At 41.6% G+C, this 25,172-nt stretch overlaps 1 protein-coding gene across 3 annotated transcripts in view; it reads left to right on the top strand.

Annotated features, from left to right (window-relative positions):
* Window positions 1–25,172, top strand: part of COL4A6 (collagen type IV alpha 6 chain) — a 108,864-nt gene that overhangs the window by 53,073 nt on the left and 30,619 nt on the right. For 2 of the 3 annotated variants that reach the window (XM_071442451.1, XM_071442453.1), the window contains 8 exons: window positions 14,621–14,755; window positions 15,907–15,951; window positions 21,545–21,661; window positions 22,425–22,493; window positions 23,363–23,398; window positions 23,852–23,914; window positions 24,547–24,582; window positions 24,719–24,760. In XM_071442451.1, coding sequence (XP_071298552.1) covers window positions 14,621–14,755; window positions 15,907–15,951; window positions 21,545–21,661; window positions 22,425–22,493; window positions 23,363–23,398; window positions 23,852–23,914; window positions 24,547–24,582; window positions 24,719–24,760 — 543 coding nt within the window. Of the gene's footprint in view, window positions 1–14,620; window positions 14,756–15,906; window positions 15,952–17,384; window positions 17,453–21,544; window positions 21,662–22,424; window positions 22,494–23,362; window positions 23,399–23,851; window positions 23,915–24,546; window positions 24,583–24,718; window positions 24,761–25,172 lie in introns of those variants that run through there. The other variant, XM_071442452.1, reaches the window with a different exon arrangement.

Raw genomic sequence — 25,172 nt, 5'->3', positions numbered from 1 at the left:
TGGATTTCCTTCCATCTGTGTTCAACTGTGGAGCATTTGGATTTAGTGCTCACTGGAGACATAATAGATTAATAGACATTTACAGATTCCTTTCATGGTCCTCAATTTAATTAAAATAACATTCCCAATATACACCCAGGCAAAGCTGAAGGATAAGACACTCAATGAAGAAGAGCCTGAGAATATTTTGGTAGAATCTGATTCAAGCAAGCAGAGGAGCTCAGGAGGGCTCTGCCCTGGAGCTGGCTCTGGGCTGGGAGTGGAGTGGGGCAGCAGCCAGCTGGCCATACCTGACTGGGTGAGTGTGTGCTCAGGTCATGCAGCCTCTCAGCAGAGTTAAGGAGCCATAAAAGCACCACATGACTCTGTGGAATGTCCTGTTTCTAATCATCACAGTGTGGATCAAGTTTTAGCATTCTTTTATTTAATTTACAGAAAGATAGGTCACTAATTTAACCCTTATTGGATGACTGAATGTATGTACACCACATCATTTAGATTTACTTACAGTCAGGGGTACAAAGTATCTTCAAGATAATGTGTTTCTGAGTGCTGGCCTGCTAAATACAGGGGGGATCTGATCTGTCCTGCTTTCATGGAAGGTTGCTAGATTTGGAGATACTTACCAAAAAAAGCCTTTGAAGCTGCTGGAAAAGGATGTGCACTTCACTATTTGGAAAAGAATGTGTACTTCACATATTGCTATAGTGGAGAGGAAAATGAAATAGTTGGTACTAATAGTCAATTGTTTATTTGATAAATATAGTATGAGCTCTTAGCACTAGAAAGATGTAGTGATAGAAAAAAATCTATCAAAATAAATAATGTCAATTTGATACCGGTAACCACAATCTGAAGGAGTCCCAGATTTCTTCCCCTTTTGCTGCTGCATCTAGTATTGCAAAGACAAGGTAAATATGTTTTATTTTCTTTTATTTATTCAGCAAAGTTTCTGGATAGCTAAATTATCCCCAGGATAAAACAGCTGCTATTTCAGTTGACCCATAGGTGCTTTGACACTGCAGTGTTACTTGTGTCAGCGGACAAATGTTGTTTCTAGGAAGCAAAGAGATGATGATGCAGCTTTTGAGACTGAGGTAAAATCCTGGTATTTAGGATGCAAGTCCTGTGCTCAGGCACGTCCTCTGTGAGAGCTGGGACAATGAAAGGCTCTGCAGCCTGCCTTTCCCATGGCCACCTGTGGAACTGCAGCTCAGCCTTCCTGGGTCTGTTTCTTGGATTTACCATTTGGAGCAGCAGTAAGATCAAGGAGGTGGCCACCAGAATCACATAATAAGCAACCAGCAACAGTCTCTGATGCACATCCTTTCATGCTGGAAACAAGGACCCTGCATGCAGGATTGTTTGTTGACTTTTGTAGGCTTCCCTTGTGGGTACTCTTCAGCCTGTGCCATAAACTGAAGGTGGACACTATAGTTGTGCCTCCTCTGTACTTCCTAACATTATCTCCTTTTATTTCTCAGATTCTTTTTTCTTTAGTCTGCTTTTATTTTCTGTTTATTTATTTTGATTTCTAGCCTTGACTATTCAGCCTTCCTCAGTGGAATGATTCCTCTCAGGCTTTGCTTGGCAGACACTTGCAAAGCTGGCATTTCCAGTCAGTGGCAGATGTAAGACAACATTTCTGCTGATGCTGCTTCAGCCAAGCAAAGATGGGCTGTGCTGGCAGGAGCAGTGGCAGTGGAAGAGTGATGCCTGTCCCTGGCACAGGGCTGTGCTTCACTGCAGCCATCCATGTGTCTGTAGGGATGTCACTGAGAAGATACCACAGTCTTTATGTGATCTAAAACTCTGTAGAAGTGAATGTGTGTTCATTGAACCAGCTCACTGTTCTGCTGTTCTTGCTGGCTAAAAGGCTGTTATAAATGCCTGTGGGGATTATCAAGAGCTTAGCCTGGTGTGAGAAGGGTGGTATGTATGTGTGGGCTCAGGGCAGTTTGTTGCACGCTAGGCAGCATGATTTGAAGCTTTAAAAATATCCTATGGAAAAGCATTGCTGCAGCTAGCTGTGGTTTAACTGAAATTGGAGTGAGTGCAGGAACAAGGGAAGTACAAAGCCAGTTTACAGCAGTGATCAAGAGCGGATTCTTTTTTTCTCTGTTCTTTTAAAGTATGCTTTGCTTATTTTTCTCAAATGGCAGTTGGATGCTGGTCCTGGCTGATGGCTCCAGGGAAAGGGCTTAGAGTAGTTTGTGTAGCTCAACAGTGGCTGTTCTGGCTGCAAAAGGAGCACTGGCAGCAACTTCCAAAGAGTCCTGCTGAGTCTGTGCAGACCAGATCCACTTCCAGTGCTTGTCATCCCAGGGTTTCTGGGGGGTTGCATTTTTTATGAGCTGTGGGAAGGCTATTTGCAGATCTGAGACAGTTTTGGTTTCTCTGAAATGACATGTCATCATGTTGGCATGTAGTGACACTACTCTTTGATGTAATAGGACGATGTTGAACTAAAACATCACTTTATTGTGGCGTACTGGTCCCCATTTGTTATTTTTTAGCAGAGTTTGCTGTCTGAAACAAATCCATAGAAGTAGCTATGCTGTGAACTTTGTATCTTTCAAACCTTAGATAATGCCTGTCATTCACTGTGCTCCAAGTGAGTGCAAAATACATGAGAAATACGATATCATCTTTCAGAACAATATGGCTGCATCAACATAACAAAACCTGAGAGATGTCAGTATTTGCTGTTAGAAGAATATGTATGCAAAGAGGAGAAAAGAAAAAAAAAAATTAATACCTACTATTTCTTAAAAAGATAAAAAGGGAAATACCTTGTTTTTGTAAAATGTGGTGTCTTTCTACAGACTTCTCCTGATTTCCATCATTATACTGTCCTGGTAACTTCTGAACTACTAAACAGACTTAACCAAAGCTTGGAGTTGCCAGCCCTCTGTAAGCTACATTGGGGTAAAGACTACTTTACTCTCCTCAGTCTCTTCTAGACATCAAGATTAAGGCCTACTAAAGGCTTCTGTTTTTTCAGGTGAAAAGCAGTGGATAAAAGGCATTCAATATCCTAAGATATTTAAATTTATGCTGATACTTCAGGACTTTTTTCCTTGGTTTTATTTTTAATTCTTTAAAGCATTCTGAAAATAATCAGAACCAATTGCAGCTTTTATTAGCAGCTAAATTAAAACAACTGATGAGCTACCCTACCTCTCTCTTTGTCTTGTTGGCATGTTTGCTTAACTGCAGGATGCATTCCTAACCCTTAGGCTTTTCAGTTCTGCTGGGTGCAGTGAAGGCCATTTTCTGGCTTGCCATCCATCAGAACTGGGAACACGTTCACCTTTTATTTTGAGGAGGAAGAAGCTGCTGAGCTGATATGGAAATAGCAGGCTGGTTATTGTCTGTGAAAAGCTGCTGAGACCTGTGTGCAGGACAGCCCCAGTCAGGCTATCCTGTCATCATCCACAGATCGCTGATTATCACACACCAGTGTTTGTGATCTTCTGCAGTGCTGCTTCCTTCTGTCTCCCATCAAGGCCCAGTGAGCACAGACCGTGACAGGTAAAATCTTCTTCCAGACCTCAGATGCTCCCATACAAAGAGCCATGCTTAATCCCTGGCCTAGTGTGTAATTTAGTAATCTGCATGGTCATGAATTCCAGGGATATATGGGCAGGAAGCGCAGAGCAGTGTGGGTAGCAGAGCAGGCCTACAGTGTCATTTAAGTCTTTGTTGTATTGTGTAGTGAGGGATTTTGGGGACAATGAGACCTGTCTGTCAAAGATTAAGCAGACTGGAAGTGTGGTTTATACCAACAAATGAATGAAGCTTTTTGGAGTGTTAATACAGCCACTCAGTAAATGTCCAAGGACTTAAACATACAATTTATGTGATGACAAGCAACATTGGAATAGATCATTTATTCTATATACCTTAGCCAGTGGGAATTCAAGTAGGTGAAAAGTTCATTTCCGTCCTTACCTTGATCAATTTGCAGCACTTATATAGGACAAGTGAAAAATCCTCTATTTTTCTCTCCCAAACTTTAGTTTGAAGTTATTTTTACTAATTGCAGTTTATTCTCTGGCACTGCCCAGTAAACCAGCTGCTGACTGACTGGCGCTTATGTTATCAGGCTCTGCAGTGAAATTTTGCCTGGACCTGCTCTGCTTAAGCCCCTAGAGATAACTGGAATCTGGCCAGATGTTATGTTAGTAGATATGCAGACTTCTGCTACTCTCCACTCCTGCTTTGGCTGTGTATTTCCAAGCAATGTATGGATGAGAATTCACAGACTCCATTTTTTCCTTTAAAGTGAATTGTTTACGTGTTTGCAAAGCTCCCCTCGGCTCCGCTGTGTAACAGATCTCTGGGAAGAGGTTTTGTTCTAAATCTGCTATCTTGAATAAGCATGAGATGGTTCCCATCTGAGTTTTAAATCTTGACTAATATTATCTATTCCAACAGATACTGTTGGTTTTAGCAGAACCCTGTGCAAGGAAAGCTGCTCAGACCTTTCTGAAGTGCCAGGAACATGCTGGGAGGGCTCTGGGAGGCAAAATGTAGGGGAAACTGCTTGCAGAGAATCTATTGTTTGCTGCTGACCCTGTACTGGCCAGATCTGTGCATGGCCTACTTTCCCTGCCTGCCTTTCTAACTAGAAGCATCCTTTGGGGCTCAATGACCTTAGTGGATAATGAGAAGTTTTGCTGTGTTTCTCCCTTGTAAACAGAATGTTTAGCATGTGGAACATGGTCTAGTGACTAAGATGGATACTTTTTCTAAAAAATGTGTGGAGGGGCTTTTTTGTTGTTGTTTGTTTTGTTTTGTTTTTTTTTTTCTTTTCCAAAAAAGAGACTACTTTGTTCACTAGACTATTAATGTTATACATGATATGGTAGTAAGTGTTAGGGGCAGTCATGCTGCATATATCACATGCCAGGCTCAGACTTGCTTTCAGAATTACATTGTACTCAGCACTAATTTGGTTGTAATAGCACAAACACTGAGTATCAGACAGGGGAAGGGACATGGTAGTGCATCAGTAAGAACAAAAGGAAAAAGACAAAGATTGTTTTTCTGGAACATTGCTTAACTTACAGCAATTTACAGATACACATTTTCTGTGTAACAGTGAAATGCCATAGAATAATTAGATTAGAAAAATAATAGGACAATCCAGTATGATAAAATTGAGCCAAAAAAGCAGTCATAAGATTGTTGTCCAGAATAGGTTAGGCTGTGACTGGGATTGCTAGCTAAAATAGAGGAAAGGTTCAGGTTTTAGATTCAGTTATCTCAGCATTTTACACGCTTTCTCTCTCAGGAATTTGAGACAAATAGAGAGAAACTCCTAGAAGCATAAATGGATGCAGACATTTAAATCTGCTTTTAGAATAGCAATGTTACACTTGGGATCCAAATTACTATTGTTCATCTTCTAATGATACACTTTGCATTCTGCAGAAACAGAGAACACAATAACAATAATTGAAAAGTTTTATTTAATGATGATATCATTACCAACTGAAAAACCACAGCTATGTTTTATTCCAAATATGAAAAGAAATCTGTATTATTTTAGTTAATATTAAGTAATCTCTGCAAAAAATTCATCTTGATATTTAATGTATTGCAAAATGCAGTAAGACAAATGTCATTGATATGAACAGCCACATTGCTGACTAGAATATCTGCAGATAGACAAAGAGTAGAAAGCAAAGATTGAGCACCTCATATGAAGATTCAAAGACAAGTTGTTAAATATAGATTGTTCTCTTAGTCGTTAATTTTTCAGCCTTTAAACCAAAATAAGTTGTTCTGGTTTAGCTGGAATACCATGAGATGGCTGACAGCAACCCAGGAAACTTCTGTAAGAAGTGAAAAATAGGGAATTCTTCCCTCCCTCCCTCCATGCAGAGTGCAGCTCTCATTTTCTCCAGATGCAGCCAGGATTCCCGTGGGCAGTGCCTGTGTGGGATGTGTGGCAGTGAGCAGCTCTGCCCCTCAGTGCCCCAGGGAATCTCAAACCATCCTTTCTGCTAAGGAATAGCTGTGCTTGGAGAACATGGTACAGGCACTCACTTCCTGCTGGATCTACTCTTTGCCCACATCCCTGTTCAGCCTCTGAAGAAACACTAACTTTTCATAGCCCCTGCCTGCAAAGGAGAATTAGACATTTTTTTTAAAAGGGTTTGTTGTAAAGGAAAGAACTGGAGAGGAGCCCAAAGCAAATTAACAGATCTGGACACAGCAGACCCTGCGGAGGTTTGGAGTCAGCTCGGCTTCAGCATGTGGCTGAACCCTCCCTGCCTCTCTAGATACAATGTCCTTTTAATAGTCTTAACAGGCCTGACACTGGCAGGATTTCACTTGCTCAGTACACTACTTAATACAGCTAATTTTCTACTGACAACATTTTTTTGCAACAATGAATCTTCTGTCACTCCAGTCCATGGGGAAGGCAGCTTGGAAATGCCAGCCAGAGGCAGGGGGAGCAAGTTCATTGTCACTGCTCACTTAAACAGTTCTTTAGAAACACACTGAGATTTCTTTTGGTTTGTTCTTTGGGGTGCTAGGGATAAATGGAAGGGAAAATAACACAACACTGTGTGTTCTTCTTTCCTTGTGAGCCCACAGCAGATCCCTGAACATTGTGTGTTGTAGGGGTATCTTAAGGAGGGGCAGAAGCTGTGGGTTTGTGGGCAGCAGTACTGATGTGGCTGCCCACTAAGTTACTATGAGTTAACATCTGTTTTCCCCAGGAGACTTGTCTAATATCTGTGATTAATGTTGTGTCTTCCTCTGTAGTGAGTTAAGTAAAACTTAACTTGTTTGTGGACAGTAACTTGCTTGATCTTACCAAATGTGTGGGAGAGATGATAAATATACACATTTATGTACTCATGGCCATGAGAGCCAGGGGACAGAGAGGCTGTGACCCTCACTTGTCATTCTACCATCCCTCTTGAGGGGACTGAGTGCCAAGGAGCTGCCACTTGGTCCTTTCCACTGCCATGCTCTCAGCAGAGATGACCTGTGTGCATCCTGGGGAGGAGAACACTTTGCATATGCTACCCTGTCTGCTTTCCTGTACAGCCACCAGGAGAATGGAAAGAAGTTCTAGGGAAACCCTGTGTTTTCTTCTGAAATAACTAATTCTTTTGTATTAAAATTCAGCTCAGGACTTATTCCGCTGTCAAGAGATGTACACAATACTCAAATTCTCTTCCTTCAATTAAGGGCAGGAAAATGTTATGACAGCTGCTGTCCTATGTGAACAGGTTGGGGAACTGTAAAGGCTTTCTAAAACATTTTTCAGAGATTAAGCACTGAAGGCTTGAGGGAGAGAATATGAACTGAGGTTGCAAAAGACCATAAAATCTCATAAACCATTCAAACCTTTGGCTGTACTATGCTCTTTTGTTCCTTGAAGTCAGGAATGAAAAATTGAAGTCAGTTAGACCTCACTTGCTTCAGCATTTTTGTTAAGTTTTCATAATTGAATATTTCAATATAAGCCCTATTTTTTGAATGTTGATGAGTGTAATGTAGTGCCAGAGCTCCATGAGGTGCAGCAGCAGTTCCTGCTTATGTTACCTCCTCCTTCATGTCTCATTTCCTCAGCTGCCTCTAATTCAGGCTTAAACATGTGCATGATTTCAGAGGAGTGCCTGTTGTCAGTCTCATGTGCTGTCTGCACGAATTGTCTTCATTGACAACGAATGCATATGAAGCTTGTACTGCTCTGCCAATTGAAAGCACAAAAAGGCCCTAAAGATATCAGTCAAGGTAGCAAAAAGAGCTTTTGCTGTGGCAAATAGCAAAAATTGAATCTCAGATGTCCAAATATCACCTGGGGCTCACGGCCAATTGGCTTAAACAAACAGTGGGTAAGCTGGGGATTCAGAGGTGATCACCTCTGCTCTGGTGACACTCTGCAATGCAATTCATCGGGATCTAGTCTCTGCAAATCTTTTCTTTTGCTCAAAGGATGGTATAATTTTGACTGTTCATGAAGAAGGCAAGTAAATGTAATTCAAATACATAATACAGCTCCTTAAAAATAAGCTATAACTCATAATTTTCATTGGTTATTTGTTTAACTGAATACAATGTAAGTTATCACTCTGCTTTGTAAATCCTGCTGCTTGTTCTTTATTTTTAAAATCCCCATAACTCCAATCTTTCTGTTGCTGCAGTGCCCATCATTGTGGGTGTTTCCTGTGGCTCCCCTCCTGTCTGGAGCTCAGCACAGGAGGGCTGTGGCCTCAGTGGTGCTGCTCTCACACAGATGTTACAGCCCACAAGGGCTCTCACAGGCTTTCATGTTATCTGTCCTCTCTGGGGCCTGGAACCTTTCCACAGGAGCTTATTTCTTATCTAACTTGGACATTTCACAACATCAAAGCAAAAAAGCAACCAAAGTTGAAGTCATGCTTTTTCACTTTCATACATTTTTCATAGTTGCTTCAGAAAGTTGTGAAGTATAAAATGGAATAATTACTCTCAGTTCATATTGAGTCACTCCTGGCATTGTCCATAGTGGGGAAAAAGATGACAGTATGTGGTCTCTTTGTGTGTTTTAAATAGAAATAGCAAATATGTGGAATTGATTGGATCAGGATGTTTCATGAAAGCTTTTAACTGGAAATCAAACATTCTAAGGAACAAGCTTTTCATGGATTTAAATATCCAATTAAAAAATACAGATATTCTTAAAAATTGTCTAGATTTCATCTATAGTTCTGTATTTATAATGTGGTAAACCATCCTTTGCAACTTTGTTACTGAAGTATGGGATTCATCAAATGATTTGTGGAATCAAATTCCAGTAATTTTTTAAGCAGTTAAAAAATAGGGTGTAAACCCATATATATAAATATGCACACATACATACATATACATGCACACACACCACACACACATTTTTTATCACCCAGACTTTCTACTTGCAGTCATGTCTAGTCAGGCTTAGTGGAAATAACACAAGTCTATTTTGAAAATTGATTTTATCATATGAATTAAAATTTAAAATTGTTATAAGACCCAGCCTGCAGTTGCCCATTACTAAATTAAAAATTAGTCCTGAGATGACCAGAGCAGCCTTGATAGTTGGCAGTATGAGCATGCCAAAGGCTGCTTTGCATAAACAGAAAACTTCTGAAAGGCATTGTGATACTAAAGAATTTCATATGGTGCATTAAAAAATTGTCTCTTTTGTTGAAATTAAATGAAAAAGAAATTCACCCTAATATTCTTCCTTAAACAGAGAACAAAACAGAAAAAAACCCCAAACAATGGCATTTTTGGGAGGATGCTGAATGAAGCAGGATTGTTGCACAGGATTTTTTTTCTGGTCCATTATTTCTGTGTGCACACACAGTTTTTTGTACTCTTCTCATGCTGTGTAGGTAAAAAGTTGTGTAGAGGAGCAATGAATTATCTGACAGAAATAAAGGAGCCATTTTTAACTTAGGACTTCCCCGACATTTTTAGAAGAATAATTTTCTTTAAAAGTACAAAGCGTTTTTCAGTAGAGAGAATAATTACTTACTCTGGAATGTAAGCAGGGCACTGGATACCTGACCTGTAATTTAGGAAAATGGTGAAGGGGTTTTCATCAGTAATTATTATTATTACAGTAGAACTGTGGGGCCCCAGCTGAGAGCAGGACTCTGTTGTGCTACTCCCTGTCTATCCCTGTCCCACTGCTGTGGGAATCTTGCTGTGGAGACAGAGCTGACCAGAGAGGAGAGGGGAGGAAGTGGAGGTGGGAAGCTGAAGGTTGGCCCAAGACTGTGCTGCTCACAGTGGACATGGTTGCCTTGCACTGGTAAGTCACTGACAGAGCCCTCATCTGAGTTCAGGGATATCCCTGGGTCAGCTTTTGTTACCTGGTGGCTCTCATCAGGGAGAATGTCCCTGGTTTAAATGGGAAATGCAATCTGTGTGTGTGAAAGAGCATCTTGAGGGACCAGTCCCTTGGACAGGCTGTACCCAGGAATTGGGTACACAGGTCTTCCTTAAAAGTTTCAGCCTTAGAGTATGCAGTGTATGAGAACATGCATTTTTAGGGCCAGAATGTAATGAGTTAATGGTTGGTTCACCTTTATGTCATCAAACAAGTATAAGATGCTTCAAGCTACAAAGCATTTGCTCATGAAGTAAATGTTTCACTAACAATCTTTTGTGTCAATAAAACATGTTTTATGGGGCAAATAATGGTGAAGGAATAGAGAATGTGAATGAGAACCTTTTAAAAAAATTGGTCTCTGAATTCTCATAGAGAAGGAGCCACATGTTAGTTTCAGAAGACATGAGCATATTTAAATTCAATTACTCTTTTCATACACAGAACCTTAATTTTGCTTAGAAAATGAATAGTGCTTTTGCTGCTTGAAATATGGCAGTCTACAAATTTGCTAACAAAAGTAGGAATCAGGTCTGCCCTTCCTGATCAGTAGTATTTTCTGCTCAGTTACCAGAGCTGCTAGATTTATCTTAGTGGGTTCCAGTGTTTTTGATGGTGATGAATCACTGAGTTGGCATTTGACAGTGACTTAGGCCAGTTGAATTGTTCCCCAAGTAAGTATGTACTTGTTTTTTTTTGTCCCAGAAATAAGGGGCCTATCCAGTGGTTCCATAGCACTTCCATGTGTGTTCCTTTACACAGTGACAAATCAAATAGATTCATGCTTTATTCTCCAAGCTCACAGAGGCAATGGGAAATAAAAGAATCTTAGGAATTTGCAGTGCTATGTGTAGCAGCTCTGCTTCAGTGGGCGAAAATTTACGTGGGGTTTTAGAGTTGGCAAAAGGGGGAGGGACAACAGAGAAACTGTGATGTGTTGGGTTGGGCAGCAGCAGAGGCCCCATCATTACCCATTGTTCAAGCCTTTCCTCATGACACCCTGGGACACAGGTGGATTTAAAAGGGTGTAAGGAAAAAGGTACATGTTGCAGAACCTTTTCCATCTTGAAAGACACTGCCATCAAATTACACTTCCAGGCTGTTTGGTTTTACTGCCTGCTGCACTGTGGTGACTCAGAAGCAATGGGAGGTTCCTTTTCCAGGCATTCTTTGCTCTTGCTTACCACACATTGAGAATGGAAAGCTGAATGTCTGAGCCAGCTGTGTATTTGTAACGGTTTGCAATGGATATGTGCAGAACAGAGATGCACATGATTCATGCTGAACTTGTGACACAAACTTGGTAAGAATCCAGAATTATCTATGAAAATGCCCAGGTATATAAAAAAACCCCCACTATTTTTACCAGCATCATATTCATTACAGACAGGCATCTCATTTAGTGCTGCTGCATTGTAAAAGCCTGGTGCACAAATATGTTTGAGAATGCAGGTCATAGATTTCACATATGAAATTCTAGTGGGCATTTGAGAGAACATTCACAAGTCACAGTAATGTCATTGGCTTTGTTATTGCTTGGTGTTATTAGCATTCTATAATTTTCCTATTTTTAAAACAATTATACATTTGGGAAACCAAAACACTTGCACTGATTGCTAATGGCTTTTCTGCCAGTTACTATGTAATATATGTTGAACATTAAAGATTAAAAATAGGGACCTCTGTTGATTCGTTGTAGTGTTTGATGTACTCCGCATTTTATATTTCAGCTTGTCCTCACTGCTAGGAGTTGTTTCATCCTTTTTATCCTTTGGATAAGTAAGAGCAATCCTGGTGCTAAAGCAGAGTAAAGACTAGGTAAGCACATTGAGGTCAGACAGCAGTTCCACCTGGCACTGAGCTCTGTAAGTTTACCTTGTGGTAAAACCTGAGTCTTCATTGTGCTGTTATCCTCGAATTGCTCCTGCATGCCACTGTGCCTGCTCTTTATAATGCTCTAATCTTGGAACAGTTCATGGGAGTGCTGCTGAGTGACAAAAAATACTGCTTTTTTAGCAGTGAAGGCAAGTCCTTTGTTTCAGCATAGAAAACATGATTTCCATCCACACAGACTTCAAAAGAAACAGTGGGAATTCTTGAGAGCCTAATTATCATGGCATAATCACATTATCACAGAGATTAGAAGCACTTTACTGTGTCCTTATGCTTTAGTGACACTCCAAGGGACTGGACAAAATCTTCAAGTGCTATTAAAATCTTTCTCTTAGGGCACTAATAGAGGAGAGAGCCCTGAATGGGGCTGTGGGCCCTGCAATAAAGGAGAACATATTTAATTCTTCTGTCAGAGAGCTGCTCATCCAAACACAAGCAGAAGGTGTAGTTGCTTGTCTTTACTCTCCAGTCTAGGTATATTTCTCAGAGCCACCTGCACCAGAGCAAAACAAAAGCCTCCTAAAATGTTAATTCCCATCAGTTCCAGTCATTGTGAAACACTGTCATTAACCAGGCAATCAAGCTAATGGAATACAGAAGTATTAGCAATTCAAACAAATGAGGAATTCACAGTGTGTTTTCTCTACAAACTTGGGCCCTTGGATGCCATTTCTTTTGTGACAGGTAAGTAAGACTGTAACTGTGCCCATTTTCAGGTTATGCCTCAGCACCGCTGTGATGCCTTGAGGTAAACAGTCCACAATCCATGCTTTGTAATTGAATTGTTGCCTGAAAGCCTCTGAATTGCTTGTGATTATGGGAAAGTCAGTCTCAGCTTTAACTTTTTTAAGTGAGAGCAAAGCACGTGATTTTTAACGTTTCTTGTTGTGTATGGTTGCCAAGGACAGCTGAAGATGTGGGGATTAATGTTCTGATTATATAGTTTCCAATATAAAAGATCCCATTGATAATTAGCTCAGAGTGAAGAAAGCTAAAAATAATCAACATAAAAGCCTTTTCAGATGTGAGTCTGTGCCTCTGGAAGTGCACACTATGGACAGTGTCTAGACAGAAAAGGTATGAAATATCAAACATGCACTTGACCTCCGTTAAAAGGCCAGGATGAAACAATCACACCAGAAAGAGCGATATGGGAGAATTGTTGCAGTTAAAAGAAAACTACAACAGTGAAGAAAGACACATGGAATATGGGAAAAAATATTTTAGCCTAAACAGGTACTAAAAATTATCTTGGAAAAAGAATTTTTAAAATCATGTACACTTTGTTTCACTTTTCTTGATTTTAAACATGTAACAATGCATTTTTAAATTAACAGTAAAAGTCTTTTTACCTGCCAGGCCATGAGTCAGGGCTTTGTATGTCTCCAGCTGAGACTACTAAAACACTTGCAGCAGGGAGCTGCATTCCTTCTGCTGTTTCACGGAGTTGGGGAACAGGGAAACACTTCCATGGACATGAGAATTAAAAGGAGGGGGGATTATGTGGTGGAATTATTAAGATGTGGGGATTTTTTAACTTCCTCTTCTATTTTATTTAACAGTAAGTCTTGATCCTTTACGCGGGCAACTTTGTGTGATCCACTGATTGTCTTGTCGGTGAAAAGCATAGCAATAAACCGCATTTTCTGCTGGTATTGTGGGAGCTTAGCGTGGTGTCTCTGCTGTTCTCTGGGCACGGCCCCGCAGGGCGCTGAGGATGCGGTAACGCCGGCTCCTACCAGGGCGCAGTAACGCCGGGCCGGGCCGAGCCGGGCGCTGTGAGCCCGGTAACGCCGGGCCGGGGGCTGTGAGCCCGGTAACGCCGGGCCGGGCCGAGCCGGGCGCTGTGAGCCCGGTAACGCCGGGCCGGGGGCTGTGAGCCCGGTAACGCCGGGCCGGGCCGAGCCGGGCGCTGTGAGCCCGGTAACGCCGGGCCGGGCCGAGCCGGGCGCTGTGAGCCCGGTAACGCCGGGCCGGGCCGAGCCGGGCGCTGTGAGCCCGGTAACGCCGGGCCGGGGGCTGCGAGCGCGGTAACGCCGGGCCGGGGGCTGTGAGCCCGGTAACGCCGGGCCGGGCTGGGCCGGGCGCTGTGGGCACCTACGAACCGGGCAGCGCCAACCCGCGGGGGCCGCGCCCTCTGCCGGCAGCGCCCGGCTCTGCACCCGCGGCGCGCTCCTCTCCCTCCTGCGCTTGGGCTCCTCCGGGCAAGGGGATTCCTGACAGCGACCCCGCACTCTGAGCGCTGCGGCGAGTCCGGGGAACGGCAGCAAGGCCTTTCCTTCCCATCACACCTGTGCTCCAGATTCAACTGAAGGGTCTGCAGCACAGGTGTGAGGGGAAGCGCCTGGAGGTGGAGCTGGGCTTGTTCTTGTGGCGAGGTGGGGATTGGAAATAGCCTCAAGTGCCAGGGGAGACTCAAGATGGGTAGTAGGAAAAGATTCTTCACTGCAAAGAGTGGTTAAGAAGTGGAATGTAGTGGAGTCACCGTGCCTGGAGTTGTTAAATGAACAAATGTGGCACTTGGCAATATGGTTTAGTGTGCATGGTGGTATTCAGTCAAAGGCTGGACTTGATCTTGGACGTTCTTCCAACCTTAACGATTCAGCACATCATCACCAGTTTAGGGAGGTGGTTGTCCTTCTCTACTCTGTGTTGGTGAGGCCCCATCTCAAGTCCTGTGTGCAGTTTTGGGCAGTCTTTATCTGAAAATGGACAGGGAAAACTTTAGGATGTCCTAACTACCCAGAGAGGTATCAAATTGCATTAAAAGTCGAGTTGGAAAGAGTAATTACAAAGGAGTTTGGGGATACGATGCATTGACTTGTTTTTAATGTCTATTAGGGTCGACCGGGACCAATTGGGCTTCAAGGACCGATAGGAGCACCTGGATTTGCTGGCCCAGAAGGTTTGCCTGGAGCCAAAGGTGAGAGAGGAGCAGTGGGCCCTCCTGGACCAGCTGGACAGAAAGGTGACAAGGTAGGCTCAGCAGTGACTCTTCTGTCCCTGCAATAGTTCTATGGTCTTGTGTATATTTTTGAGTGAATAAAGATAATCTTGGGCTATATGTCCAGGGATAAAAATACAATGGCATTTCAACAGTATCTTTAGAGAATTGTCTGCACTTATTTTTGAATGAGAATACACATGCTAAAGCTACTGAACAGTGTAGCCATCTGATAGGTGAGCTACAGCCAAATGAGTTTTGCTGTTGCAAGTAGTCTGTCACTTCACATGCCCAGGGGTAGATGGCTATTATCCACACTCTGTTCAGGGAGACATGGAGCTGCTTCCTGTGTAGAAGACCCTGAGCTGGTGTCTAGAAAAGCAAAAAGAATAGGTACTAAACAAATTCTGCAGTTCAGTTTTGCAGGTGCAAAGTTATTTCTAACAAAAAGAATACAATAAACGACGTCATAATAAATAAAGTAGCCTATAAGGTATAGGTGTCAATGAATGGTGCAATGTGCAAGATTGGAAACAATTTCTTTGCACTGAAAAAAATCCATTTACTCCAGAACTGTTTCTATCCCCTGAAGCTATATATATGCAATACCAACATGCCATAAGATTCTCTCACTTCATCCCTTGTGGGAGAAATGTATTTTACCTTTCCAAAGGAAGAACAATTTAGGGAATTCTTCTTGCACAGTCTGTTTTGCTGCTATTCAGAGCAGAGCAACAAGGTATGGCAATTACTTGCAGCTTGGGCAGTCTGAAGTTAATGCAGTGGTCTGCATACCTCTAGGAGTCCTATCCAACTATAGACAGAAAAATATGTAAGTTTTGTTGAAACTCTTGGAAAGACAAGGGTTAAATTTGTAGCAGATTGTTTATTTTCCTGGCATCTTGTTTTCCCCAGATGTGCAGTAGGAGATTATATTTTTACTTTAAATTGCCTGATTAAAACATTCCTGAAGCACTCATTTGGCATCCAGTCAAGCTCAGATGCTCAGTTCCTGTGTTCACTGACACCTGTGGTCAGAGGGAATCTGCCTAAGATAGTTTGCTTCCCTTGGTTTTGAAAGCAGAAGTCCAAGACTGAGACTGTTGGAATGAAAAATACATCACAGATGACTGAAATATACAGACCAATAAAATGAAATATAATGTGTATTCTTTTTCTTCAGGGTCCAATGGGAGTTCCAGGATTCCAGGGCATCAATGGGATCCCAGTAAGTTTGCATATGTAAATATAAATCACCAGAATGATAGTCACAATGAAAAGCACCTGAACATTATTAGATTGTCCTAGCACATGCATAGTGTACCTTGCCTCTATCTAGGTGTTTGTTAATCCACCTGGTGATTCCATGCTGGTTTGTAAGAAACCAGGAAGCTGATACATATCAGAAAGTGAGCCTGAGTTACACGGGGTTCATTTGCATGATTAGCTTTTCTTTCAGCACCATGTTCCCTCAGTACTGCCTAAAAACCCTGAATCATAAAATCACAGACTTGCAGAGTTGAAGGGACCTCAGGGAGTCAAACAGGCATGGTCAGCTGTGCTTCAGGCCATTTTTAGCATGCGTATCCTAACCAGTTCTTAAAACCTTGTGATGATGGAGACTAAATTCTCTATTAGAAAAGCTTTGCTAACTTCAGTCTTTCTTTCTGCAGTTTAAAGCTCTTAGTTCTCATGTTACTGATCAGGGACACAAAGAGCAGATTGTTCACTTTTGCTTTGTAGTAGCCTTCTTGTATGTGATAGCTGTTACCAGGTCTCCCTCAGTCATCTTTTGCTGTGACATGAATGAAAACAGTGATGAGAGCTGAGGCCCTCCAGATTACCCTTAATTCTCTTCTAGGTTCTAGTCCTGGTTTAGATCAGGTCACAGGTAGGTAACCACTTTCCCTGACCATCAGGAGCATTTTGTTTCCTTCATTCTTTAGAACTTTGAATTCTAGAGACAGTTTGTAAAAAATTATGTGGCTAGAGTATTTTTGCCAGCTTTTGTTTGCTTGGTCTCTCCAGTGATTTTTGCAGAGGTATCTCGGGAACCTTTAAATGGATCAGCTTTAGAAGTTGCCCCAAACTTCCTTACTCTTTCTACACTCTTTGGATCATCCTGCTTTTTCCTTCCGATATTAGAATTATTTTTATTTTCTTGATGGTGTTTTTCCATCCTGTGTGTCATTGTGCCTTCAGACTATGCTCATACTCTTTCTCATCTTCCCTGCTTTCTCAGATGGCCAGGAGCTCCAACAATTGAGCTGTGTTTTCTTACTTCATATCAAAACCAGAAAAGTTGTGATAGATTTGCTGAAAATGCACAGTTGGCCTTGTAAATGAGCTTGTTTGATTCCAGTTCCTTCCTGGCCCTTGTCCTTTAGTCCCCCTCTGCTCATCCTTGCCTGTTTTCTCTCTTGCTCTACTCCCTTGCTGCTATTTTTTTTTTTTCCTTTTACCACCAGCCAACTGTCTAGGTCTGAAGAGAACAAGCTGTTCCCATAATACTTAATTTAATTGAACACACTGTGGGAACATGCTGTTCTCAGGGTGTTTTTTCAGATGAGGCTCTGGAGAAAGGGGATTCCCAACAATGAGGGGAGGCAGAGACAGATTGCCAGGTAGTTGGCAGGGACAGGCATTCCAAGGAGAGAGCAGGGAGACAGATGAGAGGATTCAAAGCCTCCAGCATATGCAGATCTACTCTGCTTTGCAACATTCTGCAGGTGGGTGAATGGGAAAGAGGCAGATTTTGCTGGTCATAAGTAGCAAAGTGCTCAGCACTGTGGCTCAGCACTGTGCCACAACTGCAGGGCAGAAAAAGGGAAAAGGGAAACTTGTTCATACTGCTTACATTGTAACCACTGAGATAAATGCTTCCATTGTAGGGTGAAAATAGCAACCACCACTGCTTGAGTAAATATTTTTACTTTTGTCATTACATTTCAGGATAGGGAGCAGCTTAAATTTTTTTGTGAAGTGTATACCAATAAAGGCACTTTATATGGATGTGTGGAATGTAGAGCAAAGGAGAGAACATGTGTGTGTGAGAAAGATGGAAGAAGTAAAAATATATTGCTATCTCTGCGCATCCAAATATGAAGAGAGATTCTTTGTAGTATGCAGGTGTGTTAGTGTGGGCAGGTGTACTTTAGTCATGGCCATGGGCAAGGCCCTTTTTCAGAGGGGAATCCCACTGCTGACCTTAAGGGAAGTGGTATTCCACAGAGCTCCCTTGGGGAGTGCTGGTGGCAAGTAAATCATGTTGTTGCAGCTGGCCTGACTAATCCCTTTAACCTAGTAAATACAGCAGCTACATGTGTTTATTGCTAGACTTTCATGTCATGCTGTAGGAGAAGCCCTCAAATCCTTAGCCCTACTTGGGAAGTTTATTTTTTCCTATAAGACAGGATTCAAGGACACCTCTGGCAAAGGCTGGAGCTGAAGCTGGGAGATGTATATAGCTTTTCATGAACTGTCCAAGGAGTTCTAGAAGGAAATACTTTTATGATTAGTGAGCCCTTGTCTGTGCCATGAAAGCCAAAGCTGGATGAAGAGGCAGTTTTGTGACCTTCCTGGAGTAAAAGCAAGCACTTGGCAATGGCTGTAGAAAGGCCACTTGCCTTAGCAACCCATAAAACTGTTTATTTAATTAGTTTTGTATTCATCCCTAATTGCATTTGTTTCTTTGTTTTTAATTATTCATTGAGCTCTTCTGTTGGGATTGCCTTTTCCCTGTTTGATTTACAAAAGAGGCCCCTTGGGATCACAGTGTCAGTGTACAGCAAGAGCCAGATAAAGGAGGGCCCAGATAACCAGTTCAAATTTCCTTATCTCTCTCACACCAAATGCCTCCTTTTGTGAGTACAGAGAGCACAAGCATCTCTCCAGCCTGTGTTTTAACTCAGATCTGTAAACTAATCACCCTGACATGTATAAGTAAAGTCTGTGAAAGTCTTGTGCCTTAGTCAATTGAGGTGCTTGTGTTCAATTGGCACATCTGCCAAAACAGGAATTAGAGGAGGTGAGAGCAATGAAACTATTAACCACCACTTTTTCAGGTCAAACCAGCTCTTTAAATCAGTATTTTAAACCCCTGGGAAAAAGCATCTTTTAAGGCAGGACTTAGCAACTCTCAAGGAAGTCAGTTGTGGGTGTTCAATATCTCCTCAGATAAGGGTCTTAAAACAAAATATTATGAACTCTGATTGCAGATTAGCTTTAAAGTAGGAAATCCTGTGGATTGTTTTCCTAAAGCAAAAGACACAGAATGTGTGTGTGTGCTTGTGTGTCAGTCTGTGTCATGCTTTGGCACAGACCCACAGACATGGATGCCATGGGATTAAGTAACAGGGGCACAGATTTATTTAGCACACATAAGAAATCACTGTGATCAGCATATTTTATGTCCTCTCTCTTAAGCCCTACTCACATTTTAAGAGGATACCAAGGTCCTTTGGGCCTGTTACAGGCTGTCTTGGTCTGAGAGTTAGGAGATCTCATCCCAAGCGTTTCCCAGGACGTGCTCACCCGGCAGCTGCGTGCCACGGGCTGGCTCTGGGCCAGCAGGAAAGCTGGAGCAGCTTGGCTCCCTTCTGTCTCACTCTGAGGGGCAGATGTTGGCCCTTTCAGCTTCACTAAACCTTGCAGCTGGTCACCTTGTGTTGTAACCAGATACGTGTGCAGCCACATAGCTCCTGGTCTTGTTTATGCTGTAAACAAAGTGAAAGACCTGATAGACACTGACAGCTCTGGCCTCTGACTCTGCAGCACTGCCTGTCCTGTCAGAGACTTGATGGTCTTGGCTGTGACATCCTGCATGGATCAAATTAATTAAGTAATTTCTAAGAGAAAAATCTAAGTGGCAATACATTGCTGCTTCAACCTACTCCAGTTGCTTTACCAGGGCCTGGCAAGTTCCTGCTTGCATGCCACATGTGATTATTTTGATAAGCAGAATAATCATCAGAGCAACTGGTAGTGTTAATGCAGTGGTCTCTGATGGTAATGCTTTAGGATGACTTCATTCCATTCCTTGTTAAATCTCAAATTTATACTTGTCTGGGTGAGCTGCCTTAATTGTGCAGTTGAGACACACCTGACATTGATCAGTTTGTACCTTGTTGACTGACAGAAAGCAGATCAGGTCCCTCTCGATTTTGTTGGCACAAATCTCAATGCAGTTGCCAAAGGAGCTGGACCAAGGACTTCATCTGACTGGAAATTAACCCCATTAAGAAATAGAATAGTTATTTCTCTGCTGTGTTTGTTTCCAGCACAGGGAGTAGGTATGTGTGAATAAGCAGCCATATGGAATAGCTGGCCTGGCAGCAGCTGAGGCCAGTGATCAGCTCAAGTAATTACATAAATATGGCTCAAGTAGTTCTGCATCCTTGAGAAAATCACCCTGCTACTGTGTGTCCCGAGCTTTCCATCTATAAAATTAGATTATAGCGTTCCCACAATTTTTCAAGGTATTTAAAGATCCTTAGATAAAAAGCTTTACATTACTGCAAAGTTCTCATTGAGTTTCACCAATAAGGTCTTCCCAGTCCAATCCAATAGCATATGCTATTGGCTTGGACTGGGAAGACCTTAAGTGTTGAAAATGTGCTTTATTTTAAATGTCAGGCATGAAGAATTGTTAATGTTCTGCTTTATCTCAATTTTATCCATGTTTGTTTTTTTTTACTTTCCTAATGTGAGTCATAACTTGCTTAGTGCCATATCTTAAGGACAAATCTTTGGGATCAAATAAAAGTACTTTTGGGATGAGTCAAGATCACCGTGTACAGAGAGGGGAGAGAACTGTCAAGTTACTGATACTATCTCCATAAGTTTAATTTTTCTTCTTGCCTTAAAACAATGTTGTTAAGTGCCACAGGACTCACTTATAGGAAAAGTAGTGCAGAATCAGGAACACACTTGGGCATTGTGACACTTGGGCCTGACACTTGGGCATTGTGACTGACAGTTCTGCCTTTCTGCCTTCTGCTCTCAGATACTCATGTGGCACTGAAGAAAAACTGCCTGAAGTCCCAAACTTTGATCTCCTTTGCGTTAGTACCATGCTGAGTAAACTCCAGTCAAATTAGTAGAGATATACCAGGGCAAAAGACTTGTGAAATCAGAATTAGGTACAATTATGTTTTGCTCTGCTTGATTTAATAATTGGCCATTGCAAATACTTTCTTTAAAATGTTGTTAGTTTAATTGGATCTTTCTCCCAACTGCTTTGCCCAAGGTCTTATGTTTAATATAACAAATAAAGCTGTTCTGCTTGAATGGCCTGATACTGGAGCTTTAACATCTGTTGATCTATTAAAAGAAGGAATCCACACTGGAGAGGAAGAGAAGTCACTGAAACTCCAAGCAGATTTGGATTATAAATGCTCAGTATTGTTGAGTCTGCCTCTGCCCTTTCTTTCACATGAGCAGCTTCCATTGCTGGTGTCAGGTGCACCCTTGCGTGCTGTTTGACACTGTTACATTCCATATGGTTCCCACTCTGTGGGATGGTCCCTTTTGGGACCTACTCATGCACAAGTTATGTACTTCAGAAAATTTTCCCTTGGAGAAAAAGGTAATCAGATGAATGCAGCCAGTGTTCTAGGGTTTAACCTTTAGGGAGGACAAACAAAGCTGGCTGAAGAAGCTTGTTCTGTTGCACTCTGCCATACACTGAACTTGGTTGGGGGTTGTGCAATTCTTTTGGTTTGTGTTGCCATTTGGAAGGAAGATATCAATTTTCTGGGGACAACAGTATTACTGGCAAATAACAGATCCTGTGGTCATTCTCTCTCTTTCCCTTCACACAGGGTCACCCTGGGCAGTCTGGACCCAGAGGCCCTCCTGGCCTTGATGGCTGCAATGGCACCACTGGGAGTCCTGGCATTTCTGGACCTGATGGGTTTCCTGGCCTACCTGGACTGCCTGTATGTCCCAACTCAAATGTGTTCTGTTGTCACTAAACCAGGATTTGCTTTTTGTGACATTGTTGGAGAAGTAACTGCCAAGTACTTAGGAAGAACCCAAAAAACCCTAAGTTTATTAGAATTGTTAGAGCTCAATTTTTTTATCCACTGTGAGGATAAAATTAAGATCCTGTGGATAAAATCCCCTCCCTCACCTGCTGTCATTGCTGCTTTGGATGCAGCCCAGGATATGGGTGGCTGGCTGGGCTGCAAACTCACACTGACAGTTTTTCATCCACAAGTACCCCCAAGTCCTTCTCCATTGCTGCTTTCAATTCAGTCATTCCCCAGCCTGAATCTGTGCTTGGAATTGCCCCAGCTCAGTTGCAGGATCTTGCACTTGCTGAGGTTTACATGGGCCCATCCCTCAAGCCTGCCAAGGTCCCTCTAAATGGCATTGATATGCATATGAACAGGGGAGTTCTACCGTGTTAAACAGGTTCAAATAGGATCTAAGGTTGTCAAAGGCCTAAAATGAAAAGAAAATCCTATATAAACAGGAAAATACCAGAGAAAATGTTTGCAGAACCTTGTTTTTCTAAAGCTGCAGGAAGTCTTTAGTTCTCATAATAGCCCAGCTTCTCTGGCAAAGCAGCAGTGTTACTTTTACAGCTAACTGAAGCCAGGAGTTTGCCTTGTTCATTTTGTTAATTTAGAGAGTCTTTCAAAACTAAAGCAGTGTTTTTTCAAGAAATTTATTTTTTACTATTTTTCCTTAAATCAGGGTCGTCCTGGCCCAAAAGGCCTTAAAGGAGAACCTGTTTTTGCTCAAGGCAGTCTTAAAGGAATGAAGGTAAGACTTGTCATCACACAGGAGAAAATGCAGTACAAGAAACTCTTTGATGTCCCACAGGTTGCAGGGCTGATACTGCAGCTTTGATTGCTCGTGGTGTCAGTCCTGGGTGTATGAGTGCAGAGCTGTGCAAAGGGCCTTGTAATAACTTCATTAATGACACAGAATACTCTCAGAACCTGGAATTGCTTGGTTTTTGAAGAGATCTTAATTATCCCATACTGAGATGCTGAGACACTGCTCATCCTGTTACTGTTCAGTGCATGTTACAACTTCTGCTGTGAGATTCCAGTGGCCTCTCAGTGTTTCTGGTGCTGGAAGGTACTAGAAGTTTATCAGTCACAGTTTACGTATGTACTTCATTAAATATTGAAAATATTAAAAAATTCACTCTGTGATTTAAGGCCTCTCACACTGACTTTGCTGGTCAAAATTAGAAACTTTTCTAAAATTCTATCCACGTTATGTATGCTCATAAGTTCATAAAAGTTAAATAGGTCTTTATTAATTGACTTCTATAATTATGGGAAATGAAGATAATTTCTTATTATGATGATGTACTTTTGCTTATTTTATAGGCAGTCATATAATAAGAGTTTTTATAGTGTATCTTCAGTGGTTTTGTAATTAATATTTTTAATGTCACTTTATTTTCTCTTGTTACACATAAATAAAATGGTTCCAATTTTTCTAAAGATCTCCATTACCCAGTTCAAATATGAAGGAATAAAGTTCAAGATATTTTCCCATTTACACTTGATCTAATATTAACTAACAGCAAATATTTCTATTTATACAAAGCTTTATGTTCCTTATAGTTTGCTGCAATTATGTTGTGTAATTTTTCCATATACATTTATGATTTTTAGGGTGAAAATGGTCTTCCTGGACTGGATGGAGTTCCTGTAAGTTATTTAATATTGGGCATAATGATTTTAAACAATACTAAGTAGGTACATTGTCAGGTATGGAGTCTCAAGGACCCTTTTCAAATTAGTGGGAAGTGTATTTACATGTGTGATACCAGTAGTGTAAGCAATTCTAGATTTGGAAGGGTATGAGTAGGGAAAGGGTATGGTAGGGGAAGTCCAATTTTTCCTATTACCTCATTATTCCTTTTTCAGATCAAACTCCCTTCATTGAACTCTGTAACTTTGATTTTCAAAGTACTTCTAATAATATGAAATAATTTGCTTGAATATTTAAGTTGGCTTACTTAACTAGGGGATATTATTTAATATTTCCTGAAACTCACTTTATTTATTTATTCCTTAATATTTCCTGAAACTCGCTTTGGATAGGGTTTGATGGGGTAAATTCTAAACACATCCTCTATTTGTCCTCTGTTCTTTTTATAGGGCCCAAAAGGTTTTCCAGGTCCAATAGGTCCTGCAGGCCCTATAGGATTACCAGGTTTGCAGGTAGGAGACCTCAGCTGTTGTATTTGTTGATGGAACAGTTCCAGCTGTTGGCAGTTTCCCTTTCCCTTGTCTCTGTTTGTGTCATGGCAATGAGCAAGAGTGCCTGTGCATCTGAAAACCCTGGGCACAGCTGACTTCCAGCACAGGATGCTCATTCTTGGGTAGTTTAATCTAATCACAAGAGCAGAGGCTCCTCTCTGGGCACCCAGAGCAGCAAATGAGGGCTCCAGCAGAGCTCTGCAGGGCTCCCTGCAAACACCAACATGTTGTTACACTGCTCTGAGCACTGCCTCATCCCAGGGCTGGGGGAATAGCCTGACTTCTGATCCTTGGAGCCTTTGTTGCCATGAGATGTGTTAGAGTTGCTTTTTCAAGATCCTACAAGAGAATTTCTATTGGGCAACGGTAAAACCAAACTACATTTTTGTTGGGTTTAAGTTGAAGTTTTCTCTTAATTAACGATGTTGCCAAAGAGCTGTGCTGTTAGAGATGTGTAGACTTGAGAGCACATGTGTTGCTTTTGCTTTGGAGGCAAGAAAGTTCAGGTACCACTGCAAATCCCAGCATTGCTCCAGTTGTTTGCATCCTAATTAAGTCAAAAGGAATAAAATCTTGATCTTGTTTACATTTAGGGTCCAGTGGGTCCCCCTGGGCCACCAGGTCCAAAAGTAAGTAGCTACCTTTCCTGTTTTCTTTTTACACCTAATTTTTGGGGTTTAACAGTGCTGTGGGCTTAAATAATAAGGAGTGGTGGTGTTGCTGTTGTTTTATTATTCATTCATCCATGGTTTTTTTCTCTCCTAGGGTAACATGGGATTAGGCTTTCAAGGAGAGAAAGGAGAAAAGGTAAGTGAAACTTGTTTTATTATGGAAGAGCATGAAATAATACTCCAGAGTTCTATCACACCTTGGTCCTGTAGAAAGTGGCTAGATTCTAGTATTTTCTTCTTTTCCTTTTTCTTTTCTTCTTTTGGAATGGCTGGCAGTTCAAATGCTAAAGAATCTTGCTGCTTCCTTATTTGTTGGTACACTAAAAAGGATGGGAGCCTATTCTGGGTGAAGAAGAAGGGGAAATCTCAAGTCAGTGCAGTATTTTTGTGGTTATCAAGACTGGAGGTCATTAAACATCTTTTGAATCTCCACTTCTCAGTTTCTTTGCATCATCACCTGTTGTGTTGAGTTATTCCAATGACTTCATTCTTCCTGGCTTTCATTACATTCTTTGAGTAAACTGGTGTGTGATTTATAGTCTCACTAT

The sequence above is a fragment of the Agelaius tricolor genome, unplaced genomic scaffold (genome assembly GCF_023055355.1).
Source record: "Agelaius tricolor isolate 1412-34295 unplaced genomic scaffold, bAgeTri1.0.p SCAF_17, whole genome shotgun sequence".
In the NCBI taxonomy this organism is placed as follows: Eukaryota; Metazoa; Chordata; class Aves; order Passeriformes; family Icteridae; genus Agelaius; species Agelaius tricolor.
The sequence above is the reverse complement of the archived record's forward strand: the minus strand, read 5'-3'. Positions and strand labels throughout refer to the sequence as shown.